Raw genomic sequence first — 14,117 nt, 5'->3', positions numbered from 1 at the left:
ATAATTTAGATTATTTCTGTTTTATTTGTCTTTTTATTAGTAAATTAGTGTAATATGAAAGGCATAAGTGTAAATTTTAAATGTGAATGACTTACTCTTTAATGAAATAGTATACAAAAAAAAATTATGCCAGACTTTGATAGAATACAAATAGAATAGAAATTTTAGCGACTTTTTTGAATATTTTAGTTCATTACATGTTGACAAAGATCAAATAAGTTGAAAAGTAAGAAAATCAGTACATTCTTGTATTAAAATTTTATGGAATTATCACATATTATTTTAATAGTAAAAGTTCTTTCAATTTAAAATTAAATATTTTTCTCCTTTAGTATACTTTACATATGAATGACACCGCATTGGTATTCTTACTGAAATTCTAAAATACAAATCCTTATATTCCCCTCGGTAACATAGCAATTGTTTTATCAATAATAGCCTCTCCAACATCAGAGGGAATAAAATTGTCTTAAAGTGTAGAGTAAATTAGTTAATTTAATTTTTTAGTAATCATGCCCATTGCTATGACAAAAGACGAATGGTCTCGTCTTTCGAAATGGAAGTCCATGGAAGACCCGGAGGTGACGCGAAGAAGAGAATATGTGAAGTATCTTGATGAGACCAGCAGAGAGATGACGAAACAATGGCCTAACTCTGTTGAGGTATACCTACTTATATTTTTAATAACCACTTATAGCTATGGATATACTATAGAGGCAGGGGCACAAATATGTGAGTATAAGCGCAACTAGTCGTGTACTATTGATGATTGTGTATCTAATATTTGAAGTTGTCATGGGTAGCTAAGTCAGAAAGTTCGGCTCAAATCTTATAATACCTTCGGTATGTTTTCATAAATAAATAAATGTGATATTGATTCATAAAAAATGAAATTGTAGTAAATTTTACTAGTTACCTATTTTAGGAGCCATAAATCAACATATAATTATTTTAGAATGTTAACAAACGTAACGAAGAACTTCGTCGCGCTCGTATCCAAGCCGCAGAAGAAGCTAATTCCAAGTTCTACAAGCGTTATGTGAAAAATAAACAAGAGGAACAAAAACGACTAATGGTCACCGCCAGAGACACTATGTTCAAAAACAAAGATGCCCCTAAGATGCTATTGAAGTAGGTGTGGGTTCCATTTTTTGACTAAATTGGTTTCATTTTTAGAATGGTAGGAGGAGTCAAAGAAAACATTACATAATATAAAACTCAATTTTCCGTTTACTGCCAAATTACAGACATTATGTGTTGAGTGGCGGAACTCAATGCCGCAGCTTATTTACTAAAGGATGCAAATAAAAACAATTCTTTCCCCCAAGTGAGAATCAAACCAACCAACCAACAACCAACTTGTTATATTTAAACGCTGTTCCACCGCGCCACGGAGGCGTCAAGTATATAGTATGGGAAGAATATGTTTAGGTACCTAAGTATAGGTGAATTCGATGTCGAAAATTATTACCCTTCTTTCTTATAATCTATCGATCTCGCCCTCAAAAATGTAATGAGAATGTCTGATTGAAAAATTGTAATAAGTACATAATCAAGTTATTTTTTTTTATTTAATATTAAAAGATACGATGGTCCTCATCAAATTGGACTCTGAGGAAAATTAAAAATAATAAATATTTTTACGACCCGGTTATTTATATGATAAATCGCCTCCGAGTAAACAAAAAGTGTAGAGCGAAGTGATCTCGTCTGAAGTTGTACCGCAATATATAATAAAATAATAAAAAATGTATACACAGTGCAGTAATTGAAACGGTGATACAAAAAGAACGTCAAGAACAAATCAAATTTAAGAAACACTTACAGCAAAAAGCTGCAGAACAGAAGAGAAAGGACGATGATGACATCATACAGAAGTCCAAAGAATGGCACGAGCTCATGGCGTTGAGAAGGAAACGACGGTTTGACGTTAATAAGAAGCACCAAGAGGAAATTGTAGCTCAGTATGTATTGATTTTTTTAGCTTCACGCTGTATCCCGCACGTTGTATACCCGATCGGTAGAGGGAAAAGATTAAATATTTCTGTTTCTCGAGTGATTATCGATCAAACAACCTGTCGCGTTCACACGCAATCACACGCTTGTGCCCGTGCGCCGCAAATGTAAATGTATGATCACATGTATGCATGGATGTGTTATACCTACAAGGGATAAGAAAGGATACAAGAATATTTTTAATTTATATGATAAGAAATTGGTCCGGAAATCTGACATGGCTGACAATAACTGATTCAATTGCTGTGCTTAAGTAAATATTATTATAAATTCACAGTCAACGACGACGACAGGTTATCGTTGAAGATCTAGTGATGAGATTCGATCCCTTAAGCGTCAAGTTCAAAATTCACTGAGCTTGAGGCTTACATTTAAAATAAGTTTCTACTCAGCCTCGCCATTATGCCATTCAGTTTTCAATAATATAATATGACATAAGAAATAATTTTATTCAAAATTTTTAGTACAATATTAGAAAAGCCAATTATTAGTAATATAATAAAAAAAAAATTTCAGAGCACACGAAGTATCTGAACGTAAAAGGATGGAATATGAGGCAGAACTGAATTTACAAAAGATTGATAACATAAAGGCGCTGGAACAAATGGAAGCTATCAAAGAATTTGAAGAGGAATTTGTAAGTATATTCTATTATTACTGAAAAGTAATTAAAACCCGAATTTTCAAGATATTGCGTGTTGAGCGACGGAACTTAATTATTCCCGCGCTTTGCCTTTTTACCTAAGCGAGAAAATGAATATATTTCATAGCGAGGAATAGAATGTCTTAACACTGTCTTAAAATTCCTTTTATACATTTGAAGCCTCCCTTGCATACTAATATTTGCAAATGTAGGCTATAATTACGACACTGAATTTCAACATTACAACAGTATATTATACTAACAACAGAGAGCCTCAGAGAAATCTCGCATAATGTCAGACATGCTGCGTTCCCGCGCGGAGGCGGACGCGCGCCGCCGCGAGTGCGCCGCGCGCGACTCGCTCGACGACGCGCTCACCGACGTGCTGCTGCGCGCGCGCGCTCGGGTGCGCGCGCAGACCGTGAGGACGCAGAAGACGGTTGGTGTCTACTAATGTCTAATACTGATATAGAATAGTGCATGTGTTGTTGATAAGGTCTGTATTTACTTATTTATTATTGTGTATCTCAAAATATTAAATGGATTTATTTTAATTTGAGGGTCTCCCTTAAACGTTTATCTATATATATAAAAAGGACTTGTCCTCACTGACTGAGGTAAGACGCACGCACAGCCGTAACCGCTGATGGTAGGAACGTGAAATTTGGACAGATGTTTACTTTCGTATTCTGGACATCCACTAAGAAGGGATTTTGAAAAATTTTAACCCTAAAGGGGTGAAATAGGGGTTCAAAGTTTGTATGGAAAAAAAATTAAATCGGCACCGATTTTTATAAAATTTCAAATTTCGATTTTTAAAAGTATTTGATTGAACACGTGTTTCATAGTTTTCTAGAATTCTCCCCCTAAGAATGCAAATAAGGGGTTGAAATTTGTATAGATTTTTTTTTAAATCGGCACCAATTTTTATAAAATTTGAAATTCAGACTTTTAAAAGTATTTAATTGGACATATGTGTCATGGTTTTCTAGAATTCTTCCCCTGAGGGTGCAAATAAAGGGTTAAAAGTTTGTATGGAAAAATCTTTAAATCGCCACCGATTTTTATAAAATATGAACTTTAGATTCTTAAAAATATTTAATTGCATATGTTTCATGGTTTTCTAGAATTCACCCCTAAATAAGCAAGCGAAGCTGCGCGCGTCCGCTAGTTATTAGTAGACTGATTAATGGACGGACAGACAGTGGAGTCTTAGTCGTTTAACATTAAAAAATCATTTTTTTTCCTAATTTAGTAAATAAGGTAGTGTTTAATATTTCATTTCATTTAATCCGTTTACCAACTGATATACCTACTGTAGATAGATAGATATTATAAGTATGCAAGTAGTTACCTACATACTCTACCGGGCATTGGGTGTCAAACCTAATCAATATATAAGTATATATAATATATTAATAGATTAATGATAAAAGTAAATAAACATATAGAAATCTGTATGAACATATAAACACACAGATTCAAGAGGACAGAATGAAGATATTGCAGAACATAAGCGCTAAGCTGGAGACAGGTGAAGCGGCGCGAGATGCCCTCGAACGCGCGGCGTTAGAAAAAGCTGTCGCGGAGAAGGAAGCTATGTAACATTTTTTTAATTAATGTCGCTATGCGTCCTTACAAGAGCAAGGAAATGAAAATATTAAATATTTCATTCTTCTGAATGCAAATCGAACCCACGAGCGTTGTGTTTGCAATAGCACGCCACAGGATCCTCTAATTTAAATAATTGTTATTAAGCATGATCTGTGTCCGAAACTAAATGAAAAAAAATACATAGTAGGATAGGTAGGGTAGGTACCTAGTTTATTAGAAATGTTCATTTATAAAAAATGTAAACAGAAATAGATAATCACCTAAGGAATAAACACTTAATTAACAAGACGGTTGTAGGGTTAGACTACTCTAAACTAATAATTATTTTTAGTCATATTTACCCACTCTGGTTAAGTTATAAACCATGTTAAGTACTTAAATTCTTAATGCTGCTCAACTATATCTAAAAATTGGGCAGAAAGTCCTTACTATTACTTATATACTTTCTCCTTGTGTTCTCAATATTTATTTGTAATTATCATTTATTTATTTAGATTCATCTTGTATCCCGTACAAAGCGTAGCATCCCACATAGGGTATAAAAAAGGAATCTGGGTACCTAATGTAAAGACACTCCGTTCTCATTAAGACACTTCCGGTTCCCACATTCCCCCGAATTCTGGGAGCATGGCGTGTGAGTGGCGAAATACAATGCGGTGCGTTTGCGTCGATACCAAAGCAAAGAAATGCAAATTTTAAATATATCATTTCTTCAAATGGGTGTTGAACCTACAACAACCGCGTTCAGCTACACGCTTCTGCCCCTGCGTCACGAAAGCGACTTAAATGTAGAAATTCAATTATTTATAAAATAAAACAATATAATAATTGGCACAGCGCGGAGGCGGCGCGCACAGCACTACGTAACAAACAAGAGAAAGCGCGACAACAACGTATAACGGACAGGAAGTTGTACGAGGAGAAGGAAAAGCAGCGCATACAAGACCTGCACACGCAGAAACGATGGGAGCTTATTAATAGGTTTGTACAATGTATAAAAAATAGAAGGGGTGCGAATCCGCGTCTTTTGGGTACCGCCCACAGTTTTTTTAATGTTCTGTTTAGGTATTATTACCAAATACTATTTGAATTTGATTGATTTTTTAAATTATTAGTAACAGCTCCTTCCTCACAAAATTCAAACTTTAAACTATCCATTTGGAAATTCTATAGAATAAATGAGTCGAACAAAAAACCTTTATCACCAAGGTATAATCCTATCCTATATCTTATAAAACAAAGTCGCTTTTCGTGTCTGTCTGTTGTTTCTAACTCTTCTTCTTCTAAACCACCCAACGGATTTTATTGCGGTTTTCACCATTAGGTCGAGTATTTTTCGTAGAAGGTTTATATATAGTTTATTATTTGTACATTCTTATGTAAATTAACATAAATACGAAAAATATGAATAAAGTCCTACCCGCTGAGACACTTTCGCGCATGCGCTGCTTTAATGGTAAGTACTATATGAAAAAAATGTACTGGAGTATTGTTCCTCTCAATGAGATCTACAAAAAAGTCCGCGAGAGCATATTTTTATCTTTTAAGGATAACGTGTAGTGATCATATTTCTGTCTAAAAATAATAATTTCAATATATTTTTTATTGTGAGGGATATTTTTCCATAATGGTATTAATCCTTATCCTTTAAAATACTTTATTAATTTTCTACGTTAAACGAAGATAAAATTTGCTTTTTACACAATTTCGAAATTGCGAATAGTTTAAGAGAAAAACGCATTTAATTGTTGACACATCACGTCGTTGACACTTCAGCAGTATCGACTCAAGTTTTACTTATCCCTTACTCTCAGCATATAAATAAGTATATTAGTTACGTTGGCCATTTAATGTAGATCAAAACTGTCTTTACTGTTTTTCATTTTAATAAGTAGGGGAGAGCGGGGCCAAAAGTTCCGATTTTTTTTTAACCTCAAATATTGCTACGAATAGTTGATTTTAGTATTTATACAATATAATCAAATTCAACTTACATATCTAGACTTGCAATTAAAACAGTAATTTGGGGTATTCTGTGTAAGACTTTTTTATTATGATTTTTTTTATGACTGAAGTCGGAAAGTAACAACTTACCCCGACTTGGGGCAAGTTGTTAACAGACCGGGGTATATTGTTACCATATTTTTAAAGCTTTTATTTGCAAAATAAAAAACAATAAATAATCGAACAAAGTCTGTTTATTTAAGGAATAATCAACACTATTATAATAATCACCAGGCGCAAAAGCAAATCTTTTTTAACAGACTTCTGTAAGAAAAGGAGATTATCAATTCGACTGTTTCTTTTTTTTATGTATGTTACTTCATAACTTTTGATTAGGTGAACCGATTTAGATGATTTTTTTTTATTTGAAAGGTAGTGCTTCCCATGTGGGAACCAATTTTTTTTTGGTCATTTTTTGACAATGGTATCTATGAGAAAATCACATAAGTATTAAATTTGAATTGGTACATGTGCGACAAAATGACGAATAACTCAATATCACGCCAACCGATTCTAATGATTCTTTTCTTTTTTGAAAGGATACACTTCAAGGATAGTTTGATGAAAGTTTGGTTAGGTTCCGATAATAAAATCCAGTCAAAATTGAGAAAATTTGTTTTTATTTTGGTAAATATTAATTATACTGGAATAGTTACAAGGGAAAACTTTGTTAAAATTATTGTCAGAAGTAAGATTCCCCATCGTTGCATTTCTTTTCCACCAACCTCAAAAAAGAAGTTTTCATTTTCAACCGACTTCAAAAAAGGGAGAGGTTCCCAATTCGCCCGAATATATTTTATGTATTTTCTTGTTAATATACCAAAATGTTAGTTTCCACAAAAATAATACCTAATTGAGTCAAGTTTTACATATCACAACAGATGCCACTTGTTAACAACCACCACACACACGCCTACCACCACAACCAACACTCGTTTAAGAAATATCCTTTTAAGGTTACTTATCACTTAAAATCGTAAAAAGAATTAATTTCGAACAAAAAAAAACCGAACCGAAAAACAACGGAACTAAAAAGTAAAAGACAATTTTTCATAAAATAAAACTTATTTTGATTTTGTTTACCCAAAATAATAAACAAAAATTTTATACCTTTAGGTTTTCGCACTTAATATGTATGTAATTCTTTGGTAACAGTTTTTATCTTATTCCTGCAATCTTTGAAAACTACATCCTCTGCTTTTTGTATCAACTCATATGACACATAACCTCGAGTTGATTTCCGAGCATAAGTCCGCATGTTACTAAATTACAATATTTTTTAGTATGAAAAATTACAATATTTACATCCCATTATTGGTACAAATGAATTGGCGAAAGTTTTTCGTCACAACAACAGGTCACAACATGCCCCAAAAAAAGGGAACATCTAGCCCCAAAAACACGTGTTGAAAAAAAATTAAATATAAATATGATATAGAAAACATAAATAATTTACAAATAGTGTTCCGAAATAGTAGGTAATATAATGTAAAAAAACACTAACATACTCGAGGCTAATCGTTAAAATTTGTGAGATAGACCAAAAATATGAAATGCAAAAATATTTACAATCGTACACCAACGACACCCGTGTGCTATTCCATTGGTTTCGGGTGCCACTGGATTGTTCAATATGCTGGCCATGGGTGCGCTATCACATTGCATTTCACTATATGTTTACTAAATATTCCTATCACTTTTCTCCGCGAAATAATGTCCATCGGAACAACTTACCTCGGTAACTTTTAGCCCCGCTCTCCCCTACTTTAGAAGTTGTTACAATATCAAAAAATCCTTGCTGCGAAACGGCTCGCCACTCGCCACGCGTCCGCCGCGTCGCCTGCCTCACACGCATCGGTGGTTCAGTGGTAGAATGCACGCCTGCCACGCGGGCGGCCTGTGTTTGATTCCCGGCCGATGCATTCTATTTAATTTTCCTCACAGGCAGCCACGTAGTGCTTGCTTTTCATCAGGGACAGAATACCCTCTTCAGCATTAACCACAAGCAAAAAAAAAACCCGCCTGCCTTTATAGCAACGAAGATTTAGATGCGTTTGCACGTATTGGATAATTAGAGTTGAATGTATTATTTCAGCGCGATATATTTTTTGTAGTAGTTATTAGTAGGTAGGCTTTTGTTTATAATTTCTTCCGTTTAAAAATAGTCATTTAACTATCTAAAAATAGTCATTTAAATATATTTTAATAAGTACTTGAAAAGATTAGTAGCACAGATTTAAAGTTACGGTACCTACTAAAAAATCCTTGCTGTGTAAAACAATTAGAAAATCCTTATTAAAACTACGAAAATGCGGGTTGCATTAGGGTTTAATTAATTTTCACATTATCTTAAGTGCTTTGCAAACATATATTATATGAATAATCCAGTAGTTAAAGCGGGCGAAGCCGCAAGAGGGTCGCTAGTAACTAATAAAACCTACACTTTACTGTACCTACATAGGCTTGTATTTTTTTCATTGGATATTTACTTGTAATCCGTTTTTTATTTACAGATTTAAAAACGTGGAACTTTACGAAGATTTCAAACGAAAACTACGAGAGGAGAAAACTCGCAAGAAACTAGAGTACAGAGAGGACCTGCGCAAGCTATATGTAAGACAGTTGCATGATATCGTGGGGCAGAACCTGATGGTTGTCGATTCCTTTACCATTAGGAAGTATGTATTATCTTTATTTCCCTCTTCTGGCAACACAAAGTGCTCAACAACAGGTATCTCGAATTTGAGATAAAAGTTTAGAATGGTGTGTCTTGAATCCTGATACTCTCCTAAAAATAAATAATTTCTTTATGAACTGCAGTGACTAAAATGTAATAATTAACTCTACATTACGACTACCTGTGGTTACTAAATATTTGTTCAGCAACCCAGCGGTTAACTATAAACGTGAAGGTTGTGGGGATGTTTGATGATCACGTCCTAGCTCTTGCAACAAAACAAAACGCGGCGTTTGGACGTTATGGCCCAAAAATTGGCCAGTATGTAGGGGGCATTGGGTTGGCTTTGCTACAGTACGACTGATATGTCGTGTATAATACCTTTCAGTGCGAGCGCGTGTCCCGCGAGGATCGCGAGCGCGCTGACACGCGCTACTTCTACGGCGAGCGCGCCGAGCGGGAGCTGCGCGCGGCTGACTGCGCAATACTCGCGCACGCTGACCACCTTCTACGGGAGGCGCAGGAGGCGGGCAGGCCAACCTTCGCGCTGGATAAGGCTGTCGACGTTAGTGGCTTTGAGTGATATAGTTGGGGCCAGGGGCACGAGCCCATGGATGTAAACGCGGCAGGTTGTGGGTTCGATTCCTAATCGAGGATATATAATATTTAATATTTTGATATCCTAGCTTTGCGTCCAGAATTAGGTGGAAAGTGGGGAACGGAGTATCTTAACACTAGGTTCCCTCCGCCAACCCTGTAGAATACAGGATGCAGAGTGACACTGAGGATTACACTACTAGGTATAATATGAATGACTGCATTATATACTTTTCTCTTGAATCACTATCACTATCTATAGTAAAAATCACATCCAAATCCTTTGTGCAGTTTTACATATTTAAACGTACATATAAAAATCTTTCGAACAACGCAAGAGTCGGGTTTTCATAGATACTTATTAAAAGTTAAAAATAAAATATGATTTTTGATTATTTGTTTGGCTAAGTATATGATTATACTTACAATTGACTACATTTGAACAGTGTTAAAGCCCAAATATATTTAAAAAAAAAAACATTTACTAACATTTGTGGTTATAGCAACTTTGATAACACTTTTACATAATTCATAATGATATGTAATTTTAATTAATATTTTATAAATATATATTGTTTATGTACAGCGTTACTGCAAGATGTACCGGCTGTACGCGGAGTCGGGGGAGGAGGGACTGCATCTTGTCGAAGTAAGCTTTTTGTAATTGTTTATTTTTAACTTAGTGTATTAACAAACAAAACACTAGTTTGATAAATTTAATATTTATAAAAAAACAGAATGAATAGTGTTGAGAATGAATAGGGGCTGAAAGAGAGAAACCAGTTAAGCTAAAATCTTTACTTATTTAAAATTTAATTGCAATATTATATATTGAAAATAATAAATTAGTGTTTTTTTAAAGTTTTCTAACGATAATATTTTGTACTATATTTGTATAGCGCGAATTACCAAAATCAGCGTACAGACGAATAAATGTGGCTGAGGAAGGGGACCGTAAGAGATCTCCTGAGAATGGTCTGCAAGTAAGCACAAAGGTAAATTTGTTATTGTAATTTTATTTTGTTGTGTCTTTTCACGCTTTATCCCGCTTCTCTTAAGCAGAAGGAACCTGTGAACCTAGGGTTGCTATACTCCTCTCCCATTAAGACACTTCCGTTCCTCACATTCAGCCGAATTCTGAAGGCATTGCGTGTTGACTAAGAACACATTATGCTATTTAGTTATAGTGAACACATGCATACTATTTATATTATTGGAATTCATTTAAAAATATTTATTATGTTTATTAAAATATTTAAAGAATGCAACTAAGCCGATACAGATGGCAGAGGTGGAGGCGTACAAGCGAGAAGGGCCTGTCAATGGTCTGCAAGTAAACCCCGAGGTACTCGTATTGTATTTTTTTAACTTCACGCTGTATCCCGTATAAAGCAGGTTAGGCACAGGGAACCTAGTTATCGATCGAATTTAAGAGGCATTGTGTGTTAAGTGTGGCAACTCAACGCCGCGTTTAGCCTTGTTACCAGAGCGAAGAAATAAAAATATTTCATTTGCCCGAGTGGGAATCGAACCTAAAACCTGTCGCGTTTAGTCGTACATTTATGACAACGAGCCACAACTAGCCATAGCAATTTTATTATATAAATTAGCCATAGCAATTTTATTATATAAATTACCCATTTTAGTAAATATTTTAATTTAATTCCGCAGAGGGAGACGCTAACATCACTCGCGCAGCGCAAATGAAACAAATTAATACAAAATAATGTTTTATTGTGGGCGCAGTGCGCAATATCACTATCCGAAGTGTCCACAATAAGGCACCATCACCACCACCAGTGTTCGTGTCTGCAGTGTCCGCAATATGGCACCTCTCTAACTGCAGGATCCGCAATATCCGCAATGTCCACAGTGCATGTAACTACAATGTTCGTAAAATGGCACCATTATATCTGTGCAGTGTCTGCAATATCCGGAGTATTTGTGATGTCTGCAGTGTCCAGTGTCTGCAGTTGCTGCGATATGGCACCTTCGCCGTGACTAGAACCGTCATGTTCTTTAATTATTGTCTATACTACACTACTAATTATTTTATACATCTCGATGGGTTTCATACAATTTTGTTGTTTTCTTAATACGTAAAATAAAAGTAACTAAAGCTATTTAATATAATTATTATTATTACATTATTTATTTATAATCTTTGGTCGCTTGAGTGTAGATTGTCGAGCGGTGGATGTTTTGGCACACTTGTTATATATTTTTTTTATTAAATTAATTTCTTTCTTCTATAATAATGGTTTTATTTTCATCCCAAAAGATGTTCAATAGAGAATTAAAATAAAGAATACATGAAATAAAATGTAAGCAACAACTATATATAGTCTCAATTTCTTATTTAATTATAAAAGAAAAACTACAATATTAAGATAATATGTATAACAAGTGAGCCTTTAAAAAACTATATGTCAAATGTAATGTCAACACAATTTTAATACTTTTTACCTTTGGCGTACATATATTGTTTATAGATTACAAATAACGATCGCTATTAATAAAGGAATCATTAATTACCAGAAGTACCTTAAAAATAATAATAAAAAACCAAGTCAATGTACATTACAAAATTGTTACTAAATCTTTAAATATAGCAATCGTTTTACAAAAAACGGTCCCTTTGAAACATAAGTAGTCAAAGATATAATAAAAACTAAACAAAAAAAAAACAAGTAAAAAATAATTCATTTCCATACCAATAATAATAAAAATAATTCTAGAAAAAAATCGAAAGTCGTGGAACGTTCGAGAATGTTCGGTCGTGTCGTGTCGTAGCCTACTTAGCCTAATTGTACTGTCGTGCTTAATATAAAATTTACATATAAGTATAATATAGAAAATGAACAAACAAACATACGCTAATGATATATGGCAAGATTTTGTGCTAAATTATGACACATATAATAAAAAATCTATTATTAAGAAAATACTTTTTTCATACATCATACATTATTTCATTTATTATTTATATTTCACTCATGTTTTAAAATAATGTATTACATAAGGATATTTAATATAAGTTATGTATATGAATACAAACAGTTTATATGTATGTACAGTTATCTAGGCGTAAGCTGAGCTTTGCATTCGTGTGAGTGGTCACTAAGAGAAGTCAGAATTATTTTTATAAAATAACATTTACTATTATAATATTATTTTATAAGAATAAATCTGAATTTCAATAAAAAAATCAAACATCCTATTTGCATCTTCATAATCTTTACTTTGGCATAATGGATTGTTGGTTGTTTTCATTTGTTTTATTATATTTGGACACTTAAATGTATATTTGTATTATAGCAAAGCTCAGCTTATACCTCGCGGGCTGTATGTTTGTATGTATGTAAGGCAACAACGGACGTTTTATTCATAGCCCACTCTTAGGCGGAGTTACATTTCAACATCAATCATATCAAAGTCATACTAAAACTAAAACAAAAAATAATAATAAATTAAGTAACAATATAATAATAATATATAAAACTAATACAATTTGGCACTATTCTACTCTTAAACTAAATAAAATGCGTTGGGAAGGTTTTTTAACTATTTGTGTAAACCAGTAACCAATGGATATAGATTGTGAATATGGTTGCAAATGATTAGAGATGGTTGCCACAAGTCGCAACCAGCACCAAATGGTTACTAAATTTGGTGTCTTCACAGGGGTTCATTAGTGGAACCCTGGTTATGATTGGTTTTAAGCGGGTTTATGTGAACCCATGACGTTTAACTAAGTGTGTGCATCTCGTAAGCGTCTGGTAACAGCATCTAGTCGGTGTAGGTACGAAGCCGCGTCGCCGCGAGGTGACCTGTAAAGGATAAGAAATATATTTTTTTATATTATATTATTAGGCAAAGGGAACCTAGTGTTAAGTCGCTCAGTCTCCCGCAATCCGCCAAACTTTCAAAACAATTGCGAAAATCAATGCCACCCTTTGTTGACAGAGCGGGCCAATAAAAATATTTAACTTCACCGAGTAGGAATCGAGCTTACGACCTCCGCTTTTACATCAAAGACGTTGTGACGATGCGCCACGACGCCCTCAAATATAATAGGTATATAATAGTCCACGTCCATGCGCCCATGTCCATGTGTTTATAAATTAATGTAAAAGTATAAATACTTTTAAAAGTAAATATAATTTAAGTTTACCTCGACGTTAAAGTTTCTTCAGGATGTAAGTTTGCTCTGAACGGTGACCGACGCACTGATTCAGGTACTGCAATATAACGTGAAACAAACATTTCTCTTTAATATGGTTATTCTCGAATAGTTAGTATTATACATTTTTCGAGACCCAACGTTTCCGTCCGTGGAGGAGTCTACTTGTGACCATGTAATGTTACAAAAGTGTATGATTAATCCAGTTAAAGAATTTCATTTCAAAAGTGTAACAATGGCGAAGTGTAAAATAATCATAATATTCAATATTTTAATAAGGTTGTTAAAAATTAAAAATTGATATTTTTTACATATATTATACATAACATTATTTACATATAGAAGAGCATTAAGAATTAAAATGATATTATATTATGTTATTA

The 14,117-nt window shown here is 33.8% G+C and overlaps 2 protein-coding genes across 5 annotated transcripts in view; one reads left to right on the top strand and one right to left on the bottom strand.

Annotated features, from left to right (window-relative positions):
- The first annotated feature begins 272 nt into the window (after window positions 1-272).
- Window positions 273-12,746, top strand: LOC146539286 (uncharacterized). 2 transcript variants are annotated; one of them, XM_085185541.1, is made up of 13 exons: window positions 281-662; window positions 956-1,131; window positions 1,761-1,964; window positions 2,533-2,653; window positions 2,928-3,098; window positions 4,139-4,260; window positions 5,111-5,254; window positions 8,791-8,890; window positions 9,343-9,519; window positions 10,138-10,200; window positions 10,451-10,546; window positions 10,813-10,896; window positions 11,223-12,746. In XM_085185541.1, the coding sequence occupies exons 1-13, from the start codon at window positions 513-515 to the stop codon at window positions 11,256-11,258; spliced, it is 1,644 nt and encodes a 547-aa protein (XP_085041667.1). In that variant the 5' UTR covers window positions 281-512; the 3' UTR covers window positions 11,259-12,746. The 2 variants fall into 2 exon arrangements, with proteins under 2 accessions (XP_085041668.1, XP_085041667.1); XM_085185542.1 differs by lacking the exon at window positions 10,813-10,896 and having other exon boundaries at window positions 273-662.
- LOC146539284 (uncharacterized) overlaps window positions 11,269-14,117 on the bottom strand; it is a 65,523-nt gene continuing 62,674 nt past the window's right edge. For all 3 annotated transcript variants that reach the window (XM_085185536.1, XM_085185537.1, XM_085185540.1), the window contains 2 exons: window positions 13,726-13,792; window positions 11,269-13,381 (listed from right to left, as the gene is read on the bottom strand). In XM_085185536.1, coding sequence (XP_085041662.1) covers window positions 13,303-13,381; window positions 13,726-13,792 — 146 coding nt within the window. In that variant the 3' untranslated portion in view covers window positions 11,269-13,302. The remainder of the gene's footprint in view (window positions 13,382-13,725; window positions 13,793-14,117) is intronic.

The sequence above is a fragment of the Heliconius melpomene genome, chromosome 5 (genome assembly GCF_056956725.1).
Source record: "Heliconius melpomene rosina isolate 202511_hmr_F chromosome 5, ASM5695672v1, whole genome shotgun sequence".
Lineage (NCBI taxonomy): Eukaryota > Metazoa > Arthropoda > Insecta > Lepidoptera > Nymphalidae > Heliconius > Heliconius melpomene.
Note: the sequence above shows the minus strand (reverse complement) of the source record. Positions and strands in the feature narration are given on the sequence as shown.